Here is a 15,800-nt window from a genome sequence, read left to right on the forward strand (position 1 = left end):
AGAATGCTTCAAATACCAGGGCTATACTTGAAAGGATCAAGTTTTGATGCTGAGAGTCAGATGTGAGGAGCACTATCCTACATCACGTGATAAAAACCATAAAATGCAATTTTCTCAGAAAATTTCATCAGTTTTGCCTGTGCATTCAAAACATCATCAGGCACGCTACTTGTAGGAAGCTTGGTACATGTTGATAAATATATCAAACTGCACTATAAGATGCATAAAAACATAAAAAACAAGTTCTACAAAGACCAAATTTCAACTTCCGATGATGGTAATTTAGGTGATTTAGGGGGTGTTGTAAGAATATATTGCGATCAATTGCAAATATTTCATTGCAATTTTACAACTGATAGATCAACATTAGCTGTAGCAAATCAGATTAAACTTCATTTCAAAGGAGCAAATTAGCAATCAATTACTAATTTGCAATTACTTACAAGACATATTTCATTTCATTCATTCGTTTATTTCCATTTTCAACAATTACAGTTTCTTCTGTACATGTTGACATATATACATAACAAAACATATTTCAATTATTCCTGTACAGAAAATTATATTCAAGATTATTACAAATCAGGTTGAAAATGGAGGAGGCTGCTAAAAAGCGGAGCTTGTAGAGTGCAGCCTCCTAATTGCAGCCTCCTTATTGATTTAGGGACCAAAAATTGACATGCAATTGATCACAAGTTACTTGCAACACCCCCATTAGAGTCCAGGAACAAGATACATGTAAATTTGTACGTGAAGTTGTCTGGAACATTATTTTAGCTCTAGCACGACTTATGAAACAGCTTCATGAACACCTCCCTGATGTTTTACAGAAAAGTGAATGAAAGATCAAAATATATTACAAAATATATAACTATTCACAAAAATCCTTTATCAAATGATTTGCTTTTTATCCAATCAAAGCATGAATTAAAATGCTTGTCATTCCAGATATATATATATATATATATTCATATTCAATAAATGAAAACATTGAATAAACAAAGGAAATGAATGCTACTGTGCTTTAGACATCGATCACTTTAAAGACAAGATCACTATAGTCTTCCAGCTACTTTTAAATCTTTCCTCCAAATAAAGAACGCCTACTTTAAGGAAAATAGGAATTGGCTGAGCTTTACAGATAAAGCGGATGTTCATATATTGAGCTATTCACGTTAAAGGTTTAAACATACCATCATACCATTAAAATGATCTTCTGATTAATACTCGCTGTAGGTGGCTGGCAGACTGCTGGCCCATGCACAACAGTTTGACAAAGTTTGAAAAATGAGCAATAGCCACATCATTTTCAATAAATACAATTAACAGCAAACAGATTGAAGTTAGAAACGTTTTCATATTTAGCATCTTTGCTACAGTCACACCAATGAAACTGACTCCCAACTGACAAATGATATACCTTTCAAAATAATGTAATATCTTTGATCGGTCTGGCATCTGCTTCACTGGCATGACAGAAGCACCACGCGTACAAAGGAGTAAGTTTAAGGTTTCAACAACAAGCCGTCGTGACTGAAGCATTCGTGGGTTGCGCGGGGCCGGACTTCTGCAACGACTGTAGCATTTGCTGACAGCACTGCATGCCACGGTGATCGCCGATCTTCTCGAGCGAGCGCACCGCGTCGTTAAGGAGGTTCTTACGCTCTGCGGTATCAGACGGCATGGTGGAGTAGAGGTAACAGCTCTTCATGAGGAGTGACTGGGCGCGGTCGTGCTCCGTCGTCCTGCTCTCTACCTCCAAATCTGGGTGGGAAGAAGGAAAAAAAAGAAGAGAATTTAAGGAGACTTAATTCTAATGTGAGGTGCACAATACAATTTCTATTTGTGTCCTGTTAATTCATACATTGTTGAGCATTGTTACCATGGTAATTAGCATTTGATGGCACAGGTATCATGAAAAACTTGCCAGTGGATCCCATCTTTTATTAGTATCCACTCATAGGTGGATACATGGATGAATTCTCACCTTTTTGTTTGGGATCTGTGTTCCTCTTCCTCAGGTTCTGGTCAAGAAGGACCTGCGTCCGGACGGGGTTGGCACCGGCCATCAACCGGCCAATGGCTTCATACAGGGTAACCTTTGACCCGACGTCTGGCAGCTCACTGGCCAGCTTCCTGAGCGTGGTGAGGTCTTGGTGGAAGGATGACAATTCATTCTTCGTTGCTGGAACGGTGGACGGGGAACCCTGCTGGCGTCTCTGCCACATCGCCGAGCGGGTCGACAGCAGCCAGTCAACGACCAGGAGCTGGACAAGCTAGATAACACACAGAATTGAAAGCAGATGTTGTAGCTTTGTGATCGAACAAGTAGAATGAAAATGCAAAGAAATTATGCATTTATGTAGTGCCATCAATCTAGATTATAATCTACTTCAAGGCGTACTAATATTATATGACAACTTTAGCTATGCTGCCATTTCCAGTGCTCAGTGCACTCAAGGAATTAATCCCGAAGTGTACTTTTCACCTCAAGTGGGTCAAGCACAGTCCAATGTGGGTAGATTTCTTGCAGAAGGAAAACCTGCCATTATGGTCTAAATATCTAAAATGTGATTGAAATCTAATGTACAAATTCTGTTTCTAGCCCAAATTCATGAATGTTACTTTAACTGATTCACATCAGTCAATTTTATATTGATTATGATAGCAATAGCAAAAAGAGTATATAGAGCGCCATTGACTAGGCAACCAGATAATCGGCATTATTATCACTATAATGAAATCTAAAAGTGATTTATCCTAGTATTATAATGAGAATATGTCATTTACAATTCAAAGAGCAAAGAGTTTCAGGCCACTGCTGTTGATAGGTGCTGTGAATCTTGCCTCCATGTTGCACTGTATTTGCACTACATTTGCTACAGAAAAACATGCAATGCAACTACAATGCACCATGGCTTCAAGAAAGGAATCCTTGTGAGTCGTGTGGTCATCGTGATGATCGTCCATGTCCTCTGGAGAACTACCAAACCCTGATCTAACTCTGATATACACTAACCAATCACTGAGCTAACCTTGATCCAACACTGATCTAACTCTGATATACACTACCCAATCACTGAGCTAACCTTGATCCAACACTACGCTAACACTGCTCCAATACTTAGCTAACACTGACGAAGTCCTACCAGGGACCAATCACTGACCTTACGCTTGCCTAACACCGATTATCTAACATCGACCTATCGTTGACAGCAATTAAAGCAAATCAAGTACAGAAAATACAAGTACGAAACCAAATCGGTTGGTATTTTCAAATCTGCATTTCATGTTTTCCTCCTATCTGTCTCCCTCCTCACCAAGGTTGGAGACCTCGTTACAACAATATCAACTACAATGATAAAAATAATTATAATAATGATTATCATTCATGAATGACATGAGATTGATACTAACCATAATGGAGCTATCTGCTGAGTAGCAAGCATCCAAGCTGCGTACAAGGTTGCTGCTTGCTAGGTCACAAATCCTCATACAATCATCAGGTATGTCGTTGTGAGCAGCTGAAAGGAAGGTAAGCCGTGCCTTGCAGGCTTGCAGGGCTGCCAGAGGGAAGCTGTAAATGATCAAATAAAAACTAGGTATTGAATCAGTCCATGAAGGCCCAAAGATGTGGCTGAATTGGAAGGAAAGAGGGAGGGGGAGGGGGTGGGGAGTTATGGCCTAGATGTGTTTCATACCTTATATCCCAAAATAAAGGGAAAAGCCACCAATTCTTCGTTTCAAAATACTATACAGTACACCAATGGTGGAGTGCAACAAGTGTCATGTCCACCAGATGGTGACAAGACATATGCTCCTGCGGCAAATGCACCTGACTTTATTTCGTCTAAGATGTAGGGTTAGGGTTGCAATAGGGTTTTATGTTATGTTTAGGGTAAGGTATAGTGTAAAATCTAGGGTTGAAGTTGGTTATTCCATTAGCGTGTGTTGAATTTACGGCGGAGCAATTGTCGGAGGAGCCAACGCCACGGAACCCAATCAGATATGAGCCCATAAATTTAAATGCAGGTTTCAAAACTCTTGCTGTCGTGCTCCCCAGAAATCTTTCCCAGTATCACGCACTATATAAAAGCAGAATATTGCTATTATCACCATTATAACTATCATCACAAGTATTCATAACAGTCCAAGACAAACTTTCAAGTACTCGATGCATAGAAGTTAGTGTGGTCGAGATAACATAGATGCATTGTTTACCATTCTTTTTGGAGCTGGGGAGGCAGAGAGTCGATGCAGTTTATGTACGTCTCAGCCTTGTCTTCCTCACCAACATGCCAGTAGGCCGCCACAAACAGCAGGTTAACCCACCAACGAGCGACTGGATCGTACTCTGCAAATAAATTAAAACAAAAATACATTGTATGTTTCTTTGTTTTATTTTTTTTTTCTTAGCTTAGTTTTTATTAGGATTTCATGATTTTGTGTAACAAATCACATACAAGTAATTTGAAAATAAAAATAAAAAAGCAGCATACACATTATAAGTTTAAATAAGAAAAAGTACAGCTTATAAACAGATAATAAGTGATAAATATGTTATAGCAAAGGTAAGCATGTAAATAACAGAGGGATAAAAATCAGGTGATTTACCTGTATTAGAGATTTCCATCTTCCGAAGGCATATTAAGATCTTCTTCAGTTACAAAAATCAATAATGATAGAATATCTTACAACTTAAATCTCCATTTCCAAAAAAAAGGCTTGTAAGTTTATTATTTTTCTTGGCAATACGATATTCAATATCCTTGTTAGAAACAAGAAAATCCATTGTTACCATGTATCTTTGAAAAAATACAGAACATGAGGATTGGAGTAGAGTCATGGCGAGTTCAAAGTTTGGATACTTTTCAGTTTATAAATGAATCCTAGCATAAAGTTAGTTCCTTATGGTCTGAAAGTAAAGTGCTGCACTTGATCCTAATGAGGTGAATGGGTACCCGCCAAGATTAATTCTTTGAATGTACCAAGTGCTGCTAAAGAAGTAGTAGCTTGAGCTTGAGGAAAAATGCCAGTTGTGGTAAATATGTCAAAATGAGTATGAACCGAATCCAATAAAATGACAGCAAAGTGTTTGTATGTATGAATCAAATGATTATGGTAAAGTGTGTGTAACTGCTCAGATATTAGCAAAATGGGAATGGAATTCAGCCAAATGTCTGGTCTTTTCCCAAGCAATTATAATACACTGTCCCACAGGAGCATTTCTGTGTTGGTAACCTTCATTGTGATTCTTATTCAAGCTTAGATTTCATGATAGTGACAACTGACCTTGGTTTCAGACATTTCCTGATGACTTTCTAGTGTTTACTGCAACTACATTATTTTATGTTTAATACCTTTGTTACCGACCAACAAAAAACATGTACAAATCTCTGACTATAGAGGGCGGACTCACCATTCCTGGCCTGAAGGTTGGAGGTCATATCTACATTCTGCTGATAGAAGCTGGAAGCCTCGTCAAGAGAAATGCTCAGCCTGTTCAGCTGCATCAGGAAATCTTCATCGACACTGTGAGTACAACAAAAACAATGTGAAAAGAACATAATGGTCAATATAACAAAACAGTGAATAGACCAAAAATGATATGAAAACAATATAACACTGAATAGAAAAGTGAAAAGAACAATGCCTATAGTACATACTGTGAATAGAATTTTAAAAAAGTAAATAGAACATTAACACTGAATATGAAAACCTGTGAATAGATCAAAAATAATGTAAATAAAACAAACTAAATAAAAGCAATGTGAATAAAACAAAAAATAATGCGAATAGGACAAAACCATGGTGAATAGATCAATAATTTGTATATTTTTGTCTCATGAAATCACCATGTCAATCTTTCATTTTCCAAGCTCGGGCTTCTATCACTTCTTAGCATTAAAAAAAAATGTTCAAACCTTCCATAACCAGCAATTTGGTGAGTAGAATATGTAAATCAGTAGGGACGACTGTCAAAATTATGATGAACTTCAAACGATCAATTTGCAGTTTTCTGAGCAATTATGATTTGTATGATATACCTTGTCTTGGTCTTGTGTGAGTCATGCACTGGCTGTAGGGCTAAGATACCTCGGAGTGCATTGTGTATCATATGCTCCCTCAGGTGCTGGGATACTACTACCAATGGGTTACCTACAGGCAGAAACATTGAAAGAAGACATAAAAAGGGCATAAATATACAACCAAGAGATGACAAATAAAAAGAATGATGCGAGAAATACTGTTTCTTATAGTTTAAGCTTTATCAAGAACTAAATATTAAGACATACTGTCTGATGCTGGAATCAGTTCTACAAACTTTACACCCCCACCCTTTTAGGGTTAAGGTTAAACCCAAGGGGTGTTTCACAAGGATTTAAGGATGACTTAGAGTCACAACTTAAATGCCGATGCGTGTATGATATGCAACGGGCAATCTTATTGATAAATACGCAGTAGTGCGCATCCTCTTGGCATGATCTGACCAATGCGGTCATACGTTTTAAACTGCGCACAACTAGACATTTTAGTGCGACTCTAAGTCATTCTTAAATCTTTGTAAAACAACCCCTGGTGTACTTAGTATTGTTTGGGCCAAACCATAACTAGACCATTTTTACAGTCAATTGCAAGTTTATATTGGTCCCTAAATCAATCATAGGTCTTGCAAATAAATTGTAAATTTGCAAATGATTGCTGGTCTGCTTTCTGCAGCAAGGAGTGTTATCTGATTGGCTACAGCTAAAATTGGTCAATCAGTTGTAAAAAAATGGCAACATGATATTTGCATTTGATTGCAAATATTTTCTTGCAACATCCATACGTGGGTTTCAACACGATTGTGTTGGATGACCCATGAATGATACCATCTGCTAGTAGACCAAGTGGAAACGATCCCAATGCATACATGCCAACCCCGACAGCCAAGAAATAGGTACAAATTACCAATAAATTACCCCCAAAAAGGAACACACTTCAATGTCCTATTCGATACTACTTAAAATGTTTAACATGTATTGTTACATACACATTAAAATTGCAATTTTCTTTGAATCCTGAAAATAAGAACATTTCAATTTCATAGGAACACTTGGCAGACCGAATTTATATCTATACAGAAAGTTTGTATGGTTGGTATAAGGATTCGATGCAGTCTCGGCCAGTAGTTCCGAGTCACGAGGCCGCTGCAGAAAGTCTACTCCAATAGAGTTAGCACACATGACTCGGGTTGATGCCGAGGTCAAGGCCAGCAAAATGTGGCCTCAAGCCTGGCATCTACTATGAATGGGCATGCTTACAAAGAACGTTTCTTACGTTTCTCTGTGATGGAGGTGAAATAGCTTGGTCCCTGCCAGGAGGTTGGGACGGTATCATGGTGTCTGAAGTGATGGGAGAAAGCAACCAAGGCCCAGTTCAGAATAGGTGGAGTGGGGCTCTTGGATCGATTCAGGATGTACCGCACTCGGTAGAAAACTGGGCTCTGTCAAGAAAAAAAAAAAATAATAATCTAGTTGAAAAGAGGTTTGACTCATTGAACACTTTTTGATCTCATGCAGAAGGCTCACTGGGTTAAGCCTAAGGTTGTTTGAGCAAAACACATCATTGTAAGCTACAAATCACAAATCAAATCATGGGTACAGTATCTTAGGTCCTTTTTACTTTCGATTGACCAAACTTCTTTTTCTTTAATACTTTGGTTTCATCTACATAACTAGAGAAAACCATTCAACAATACTTCTATCTATTGTCCCATACTGAACTACAAATCATGAATTACACTAAAGGTACAAATACTCCTGTCATTTTACTGTTTATTGACAAAATTTCTTCTTTTCATCATTGTAAAAAAATCCATTTGACTCTTCTTTATCTAGTGCCCCATTCTGAACTACAAATCATGAATTTCATTACATGCCAATATCTTTTTTCGTTTTCACTTTCATATTATTTTTTTAAATCTTATAATGTAAATGCAATTTGTAATTTGTAGATACCCATCATTTTAACAGAGTTAGACCATGGCCTGAATTAAACAAGACTTCAGAATATGGGCCAATGAACAGAAAGGGGAGACTTACCGCCAGCCATTGGAGTGATTTCGAGAACCTGGTTCTGATCAGCACCCCTACAGTGGCATAGATCTCGGCCCGTTCAATCGCACTCATAGCATCCCTGGCCCTCTCAGCATGGTTGATGCTACACATACCCATGTAGAAGGCCCGCGGTACTCCAAGAGAAAAATTAGCTGCACATGGAGGGGAAATAAAAGAGCAATTTGTTACAAAGAGGAACATGTTCCATAGTTGTTAATAAAAACTAGATGGTCTCACATTCAAAAAGGCTCACAGTACTCCAAGAGGAACAGGGGAGCATGGTGAACAGCTGTTCAAAAGTGTGCCAAAGTATGCAGGGCCAACAGAATTGCAGTGGCTGTAGAATACAGGCAGGCTAGGAAGGTAAGGACTACTACCCTGTAACACCTGCCAGCATTCCCTGTCCACAATGACAAATAATATTAGGCACAGCATGGCCTGATCAGCCATCTGTAGACCCACCAAGCCTAATTATCCCAAAACTCAGGATGATTAGATGGTCGCATCGACGGACGAACACATCACTGGAAGGAATGGAAAGAAATGTAGCACAATTCTTGCTCTATCATATAATGGGATTTTGTACAACAGTTGCTAGTGAGTACAGGTAAAATTTCAATTTAAATCAATTCAATTCAATGAGAATTAAATGGTCACTCCTCTGCAGTCTGCACAATCAATACTTCTACCACTGCCATTAAAAAATGTTCAAACACTGCTTGCTAGTTCGCCCCCCCCCCTTTCCATTTTCTCCTTGGTGATATTCCTATTCTTATTCACATTCTTCTTCTTCTCCTTTTCCTTCTCATATTTCTTCCTCTATAATTCTTATCCTCCTCCTTCCCATTGCTATCGTCTATCCACAACCCCTTTTTATCCTCAAATCTCTCCAAACAATCTGAATTATTTTCTAGCATTACGTTTCCCCCAAAAGCATTTAAGCTATTACAGAAATATGACCACTTTTTCATATGGCATTTGCATAAATGATTGTGTTATATTTGGCTTCAATGTACACACCTGTCAAGAAGAGCTGGACAATGTGGTGGTATGTCTTGGCAATGTCTCTTGCAGTGGTCTGCCCAACGGGGTATTCCCCATCCTTCTGCTTGTCCGCCTTCGGCCTGGAGAGCCAGGCACCGATCCCACGGCCCTTGAAGATGAGGTTGAGAGGGAAGCTGAGGAGGTTCCAGACGAAGGAGGTGTAGTACTCCAGCATCCCCAGAGGATGGTTGCGACCGAGAGCAGCAAAGCAGTGGAAGAGCTGATTCAGAGCCTGGGCAATGTTACCCTGATGGTGAAAAAAAAGAAGGAAGATATTGAAGATAAGATTGGGATGGAAGCAAAGAATATTCCAGACGAAGGTGGCATAGTACTCCACCATACCCAGAGGATGGCTGAAAACTTATTAACAAGAGCTTCAGAGCACCCATTACCCTGATGTTAGGGGGGGGGAGGGGAAGGGTAATTTCTTGCTATTATTTCTTACACTTGTGCTTCAGTGTGAGTGTGAAGAACCTGTATACCCTCACTGAATCTCTGTTGGCATGGTGCATTTCTGTCAAAAAGCACTTCGATTCAAAGAACTACTGACAGGAGGCCTGCCTAAAACGCCTAAAACGGGACTACCAATTTATAATAAACGACATGTGATATTATCAGCCATCTCTTGTCCACACACACACATGTCATGTATTTCATTGGCATATGAAAAAATAATCGAACTTGAAAATGCCATACCACACATTTCTTTATCACTCAAATGTGATTTAGATGACAATTTCAGAGTTAAGTATGTTGGGTATTCCCTATTTACTCTTTTCCAATCACGTTGACGTCAGAATGGCTATCAACAATTCATTGAAGATATATCCGAGAGTATGAATCTAAGAAGCAGAGAGCAGTGTATGGTCCGAGACCCGAGGGTCTGAGATTACAAACAAGGCCAAGATCATTCCGTTCAAGACCAGGATCCTACTTGACACACCCATCATGGGCAGAGACTGAACCTACCTTAATAATCTCCTGCTCTGCTTGAGTCCTGTATCGCCAGTAGGCTGTGATATTGACTGATGAACTCTTGGACGTCTTGTCGCCATACAGCATTGTTATGAGGACCGTCGCTATGATAGTTCCGTTCATCAACCAAACCAAGAGAGAAGGTACAACCTGCCAGATCAAGGAGAGGACCCTCGTCTCAACGCCGCTTCCTCCTTCTTCTGTAAGGGACCAAGAGATATCATCAATAGTTGATGAAGTGGATCAAAATTATCAAAATACCAAGGGTATTGATATTTCTGTCTGTATCATCCCTTCTCAATTATTAGAAAACTTGAGAATTATGAACTAGCAACATTCCCCACACATTAATGTTAATCATGAAAATAATGAGGAAAAGGACAAAAAAATATAATTACAAAAGTTTAAAATTATGAACTAGCAACAGTCATCACATATGTATATCTAATACTGAAACCCAACCAAAAGGGAAAAGGAAAGAAAATGCAACTATTCATGGATAGAATCTGTGCCTATAAAAACACAGCCCATTACAAGTTGATGTGAATTTATCATTTGCTTGTGTATCTCTTTCACTTTGGGAATGACTATCAAGTGTACCTTAATCAACCTGCACATAGATATGTTTTAAATTATCTGAAGGCGATTGAAGAAATGAGTTAGCTGTGTACTAGCTTATTCATCTAAAGCGGTTCAAAATAGTTGAAATAACCAGGGTACAGACATTTCAATTTTATACTGGGCTTTCTCAGTCAGAAGAAAAGTTGAGAATTGTGAACTGACAACCCAAGAGTAGTCTGAATATTCAGCCTATATTCCCTACCAATGACTTGTGTACAAGTTGTATTTGTGCTAGTTTTGTGTGTAGATCCACTTGTTAAATCAAACTCTCAATCAGGGTCTGTGCCTGCAGACTATCCATCCCCCTCCCAGGTTCCATGATGATTGCTCAGGCGACAATTGCTCATTCTCAATTCCACATAATACTTGAATGACCAACTTCAACCCTGGGTTTAACACTATTGCCTACCCTTAACCTAACCTAAACCTAACATGAAACCCTATTGCAACCCTAACCCTACAACTAAGATGAAATAAAGCCAAGAGCAATTGTTGCAGGAGCAATTGTCATGTCACCCCCCCCCCTCCCCCCTGGCATGAGATCTTACCTCCCATCAGCTTCCTGCCTCCTGCGACCATGGAGTCCCCTCCGAACCCAGTCCCGCTGCCAACCACAAAGCTCTCAAAGCCCTTGTTGATGAGGAATCCAAATGGATTAAAGGCAAGGATGGAGAACATGAACACACAGAGGACTAGTCTCGTCCTATCAAGCAGACCCCCCGACGGAGCGGAGTGGACCGGACTTGGCGGCGACATGTCGATGGGCGAGTCTGGAGCAGAGTATGGTGAATCGGGCTCGCTGCCTGAGACGTAGCAGTGGTCGGGTGAGTTTGTGAAGGACGATGGTGGGGTCAGAGGCTCCTTCACGTCGGTTACTGTTTATTGAAGAGAGCAAGATATTTACTATTCTCAATTCATAGAGGTAGGCAGCATGTTTCCATTCCTCAAATTGGCAACTATTATAAATCATTTACATGTGCTCAAATAGCTGTAAAAAAATTATGTTGCCAATTTACAGAGTGTACAATGATTTTCTTTAAAAACAGCTTTTCACAAAGTGAATCTGACATGGACATGTGAACAAGAAAGTAATGATACATACATTTATCCTTTCACACACAAAAAAGAAAAATCAGAAATAAATCCCAAACTTGGGTGTGAAATAGTTATATTCAAACTTGATCTAAAAAAATAACAAATGCTTGAAAGCATACTGTAAATATTTCATTGACAAATATTGTCACTGTTGTAAAGTGAAGTCAATATATATATATCTGCTGGTAGGTATATATTTTGTACCCTGAGCAAACAGAAATAAAGAATAAGTCTTTTCTTCATAGGATGGTTTCAAGGCTAAATTGTATGAACAATCCTCCAAAACAGAACAGCAATTGTCAATTTACCTGTGGTTATTCCTTTGTATTTGTCAAGCTCTGCTTTAAGAGTGATGTTTTCCTGCTTGAGGGTTTGACACATCTTCCTCAGACCAACTAGATGATCTATGGCCTTCTGAAGTGTGTGTGACTTTGATACCTGGTAGGATAGTCATAATTATTACCTGAATGAGGCATTTTGGAGACATGATATAAACGCGTATTTTGTCTGTCTAACTGATTAACTCAACATAAACTACGTCACAATGGCTCGGTCAGCGATCAGCTGAATGACGAGTGACCATAATATTCGTACACCCCTCCTCCCAGAAAAGAGTAATTTTCCTACTGCACCTACGTACATTAATAAGCGGTCCATAATATCCGTATTCCGAGCTCATCAATCCCCAGCGCATTTGTGGGTGCGTATAAAGAGATAAGGATCCGCGCACCAACAATATACGTCATAATAAAGACAACGCTGGATCCGAGCGCTTGTAAATACGTCATAATGGTAAAGTGCAGAATTGACACTAGAGGCTTGACCAAGGTAAGTCCAACAATTTAGTTATAAATCTATCAATATGTTAATTTAATGTACCAGAAAGAGGTAACAGGTAATAATAATAATATTGACTGGCGTTACTTTCGGGAGATACCAAAAATATTTCCCTCACTAGACCCATATTGCCCTCGTCTTCGACTCGGGGCAATATGAGACTAGTTTGGGAAATATATTTGGTATCTCCCTCAAGGCCAGTCAATGTTATAAAAATATACACTGATTATCAAATAAGAGTCTCAACTGCTTGAGTGATACACATCTTCCTCAGACCAACTAGATGATCTATGGCCTTCTGAAGTGTGTGTGACTTTGATACCTGGTAGGATAGTCATAAATATACACTGATTATCAAATAAGAGTCTCAACTGCTTGAGTGATACACATCTTCTTCAGACCAACTAGATGATTTATGGCCTTCTGAAGTGTGTGTGACTTTGATACCTGATAGGATAGTCATAAATATACACTGATTATTAAAGATGAGTCTTAACTGCTTGAGTGTTTGATAAATATTACACAAAATGTAAAAGAATTGTAACAAACCATGCTTTATAAAATTCAAGCAAGTCTCTGTATTAACAATTGATAATAAGAGGGGTCAATGCATTATTTGCACAAGTTCAGTGCTTCCTCAACTTTTTTTCCAACACTATTTTGGGATTGTCAACACAATTTCCCCACCTTCTTATTCTCTTTGAATAGCATGACTTTGAGATCCTCGATCCTGCCATTGATGCTCTTCCGGTAGCGTTGTTCGATAGCATTGTGGGACTTGCGTTTCTCAGGCTTCTTTCCCATGTGCATGGCGCCCCCATTAGGCGAGGAGGAGAGAGGTGGGATGGCAATCTTGGACACGGAGTTAGTGGTGGTGGTGGACTCCGTGGACTTAATCATCGGACTGGAGACGGTTGCCATGGTGGAGCCAACAATGGCAACATTCCCAACACTGCCATTTTGTGAAGTTTGGATGACCAACTAAAGTAGATAAACAAAGATGGAGTATGTTACAAATGGCAAATCCTGGCTCCTAACTTAACCAGAAATAATCTTAAATTAACCTTATATGACATTCCATTATGTAAACAAGAAAAAAAGTTTTTTTTTTAATAAGTTTTTCCCATAATCTAGAATGATTTGCTGCATTAAAAACAAAGACTTCCATTGAATTCTTAAATCTCTTATAACATTCAGGTAGAATGGAACTCAACCTTGAAAACATAACACTTGCACACACTCTACGCATTGGACCTCATACTTGTAATGTAATAGTACATATGTGAACACTGTGTACAATCCCTCTGAGCATTATCCAACCAACATGGCGATCCTTTATAAATTCTGCATGTAACTGGAAAAGTTTTTAGCAAGATATTGTATTCATGCTAAATATAAAGCTTTGTGAAATATGAACCTTGATGTATGCTGTTTTAAAATTTTCCAATCCTTTCATAATACCCCATCAGATCATCACTTCCGATTCCAGACATGAATTGATTTCAAAAAGATTTGTTTTCTAACATGTAATGGTGTTGTAGGTTGTCAAGTTATCCAACAAAACTACCTACCTGTGGGACTGTGGTGACAGTGGGTTTGGTCTCCTGTTTGATTACTTGGACATTCGGGATGGTGGTTTTCTGAAGAGACAACGGAATAACCTTCTGCTGCACAGGCTGTTGCTGTTGGGACACAGTTGCGACCTTCTGCTGCTGCAACTGGGTTGTGATCTGTGGTTGTGTAGTAGTCTGTAATAAAGATAATATTACATTTTTACAATTTTTTAAAACTTTCCAAGGCTACTTTTGAGCTTACCAGCTACATTTTTTCAGGCCTACAGTTTACCTTGGACCCTATTAGGAATTTCAGGTGACTTTTTTTCTTTAGTTTCCAGAGCTCTTTGGGGCTAATTAGCCCCTTGCCTGTATAATTCTCCCACTTGGTGCACTAGTGCCCTTTGGTTAGACATTAATCCTTATTACCAGTTCCCTTGGAGAGAACCTTACTAAGCTGTCAGTCCTCTGGTTGCTTGCTTCCAAACATTCATGCTTTCTTAGAATTCAGGTAAAAAAAAAATTACCACCATTTCCAATTTACCATAATTTACCATTCTTTCCCTGCCATGTTCATTTTGACCAGTGCTAACTGCCATCCAAATGACTAATTACCAAGAGTTAAAGGCAAATTTGCCTTGCCCTCCCTGAGCACTTCCAGCAAAGGCTCAACTGGTACCAACATGAGCATGTATTAGAAAAAAAAAGAGAGATTGTCTTGAACTTTACCTGCAGAGTAGACATGACCAAGGGCTGTTGAGACTGTTGCTGAACCTGCTGCTGTTGCTGTTGTTGCTGTAACTGCAGTATCAGCGCCAACTGGGCAATGGTCTTGTTCTGTAGCTGCTTCTGTTGTTCCTTCTGGACCAGCTGCTGGATGACCTCACTTGCCGTAGCCGGTCGAACGGTGGCAGCCGGGGCCACTGGTGCACTGACCAGCTGGGTGACCGGTCCTGTGGGTGGGGCCGGAGCTGCAGGAGTCGCGACATTGTTGACTGAAGTCTGGATACACATACAAAACAGAAATAATACAAAGAGGGAGTGAGTAGTTTATCATAGATCCATGGACATTAATAAAAACAAACTTTAATAGGGACAGTGATTTTCCGCGATTGCGGAAAACGGACGGAATTCACGGAAAGAGCCTTTTGAAACGGAAAGTGGCATTTCAAACGGAAAATCACGGAAAACATATTTTCCCTCAAAATACACAGAATAGCAATAGAAATTACTCCAAAATCACAACAAAATGAGAATATCAGTGGCCACAAAATCCCAGAAAACACAATCTCTCTTTGCTACAATCATGACAATTCACACATCGTGACTGCACTCGACATCATCACACTCGATTGTACCCCGCGCCCGTACCCAACTTGCCCATATCGTACCGGCCGGCACGGCAGGGTTGGGCTTCACATGCACACATGACATACTGCTCCAACTGCACGGTCGTGTGTTGCTGCCCTCTACGTTTGAAGATGTAAAAGCACGATATCAACAATTAAGTAGGATGTTAAGATGAAATTGTGATTCAATTAAAATCCAAGATGGCAGATTGGCAAAAGTCGTTGAC

At 39.3% G+C, this 15,800-nt stretch overlaps 1 protein-coding gene across 2 annotated transcripts in view; it reads right to left on the reverse strand.

Annotated features, from left to right (window-relative positions):
• Nucleotides 1–658: 658 nt before the first annotated feature.
• Nucleotides 659–15,800, reverse strand: part of LOC121413767 (sterol regulatory element-binding protein 1-like) — a 30,451-nt gene continuing 15,309 nt past the window's right edge. Inside the window, exons 3-17 of one of the 2 annotated variants that reach the window (XM_041606716.1) lie at nt 14,954–15,226; nt 14,243–14,419; nt 13,359–13,652; nt 12,143–12,272; nt 11,288–11,614; nt 10,113–10,315; nt 9,120–9,390; nt 8,085–8,251; nt 7,321–7,486; nt 6,048–6,159; nt 5,420–5,532; nt 4,222–4,354; nt 3,418–3,577; nt 1,988–2,276; nt 659–1,764 (exon numbers count right to left, since the gene is read on the reverse strand). In XM_041606716.1, coding sequence (XP_041462650.1) covers nt 1,514–1,764; nt 1,988–2,276; nt 3,418–3,577; nt 4,222–4,354; nt 5,420–5,532; nt 6,048–6,159; nt 7,321–7,486; nt 8,085–8,251; nt 9,120–9,390; nt 10,113–10,315; nt 11,288–11,614; nt 12,143–12,272; nt 13,359–13,652; nt 14,243–14,419; nt 14,954–15,226 — 3,066 coding nt within the window. In that variant the 3' untranslated portion in view covers nt 659–1,513. Of the gene's footprint in view, nt 1,765–1,987; nt 2,277–3,417; nt 3,578–4,221; nt 4,355–5,419; nt 5,533–6,047; nt 6,160–7,320; nt 7,487–8,084; nt 8,252–9,119; nt 9,391–10,112; nt 10,319–11,287; nt 11,615–12,142; nt 12,273–13,358; nt 13,653–14,242; nt 14,420–14,953; nt 15,227–15,800 lie in introns of both variants that reach the window. The other variant, XM_041606710.1, reaches the window with a different exon arrangement.

This window comes from Lytechinus variegatus, chromosome 1 (assembly GCF_018143015.1).
Source record: "Lytechinus variegatus isolate NC3 chromosome 1, Lvar_3.0, whole genome shotgun sequence".
Lineage (NCBI taxonomy): Eukaryota > Metazoa > Echinodermata > Echinoidea > Temnopleuroida > Toxopneustidae > Lytechinus > Lytechinus variegatus.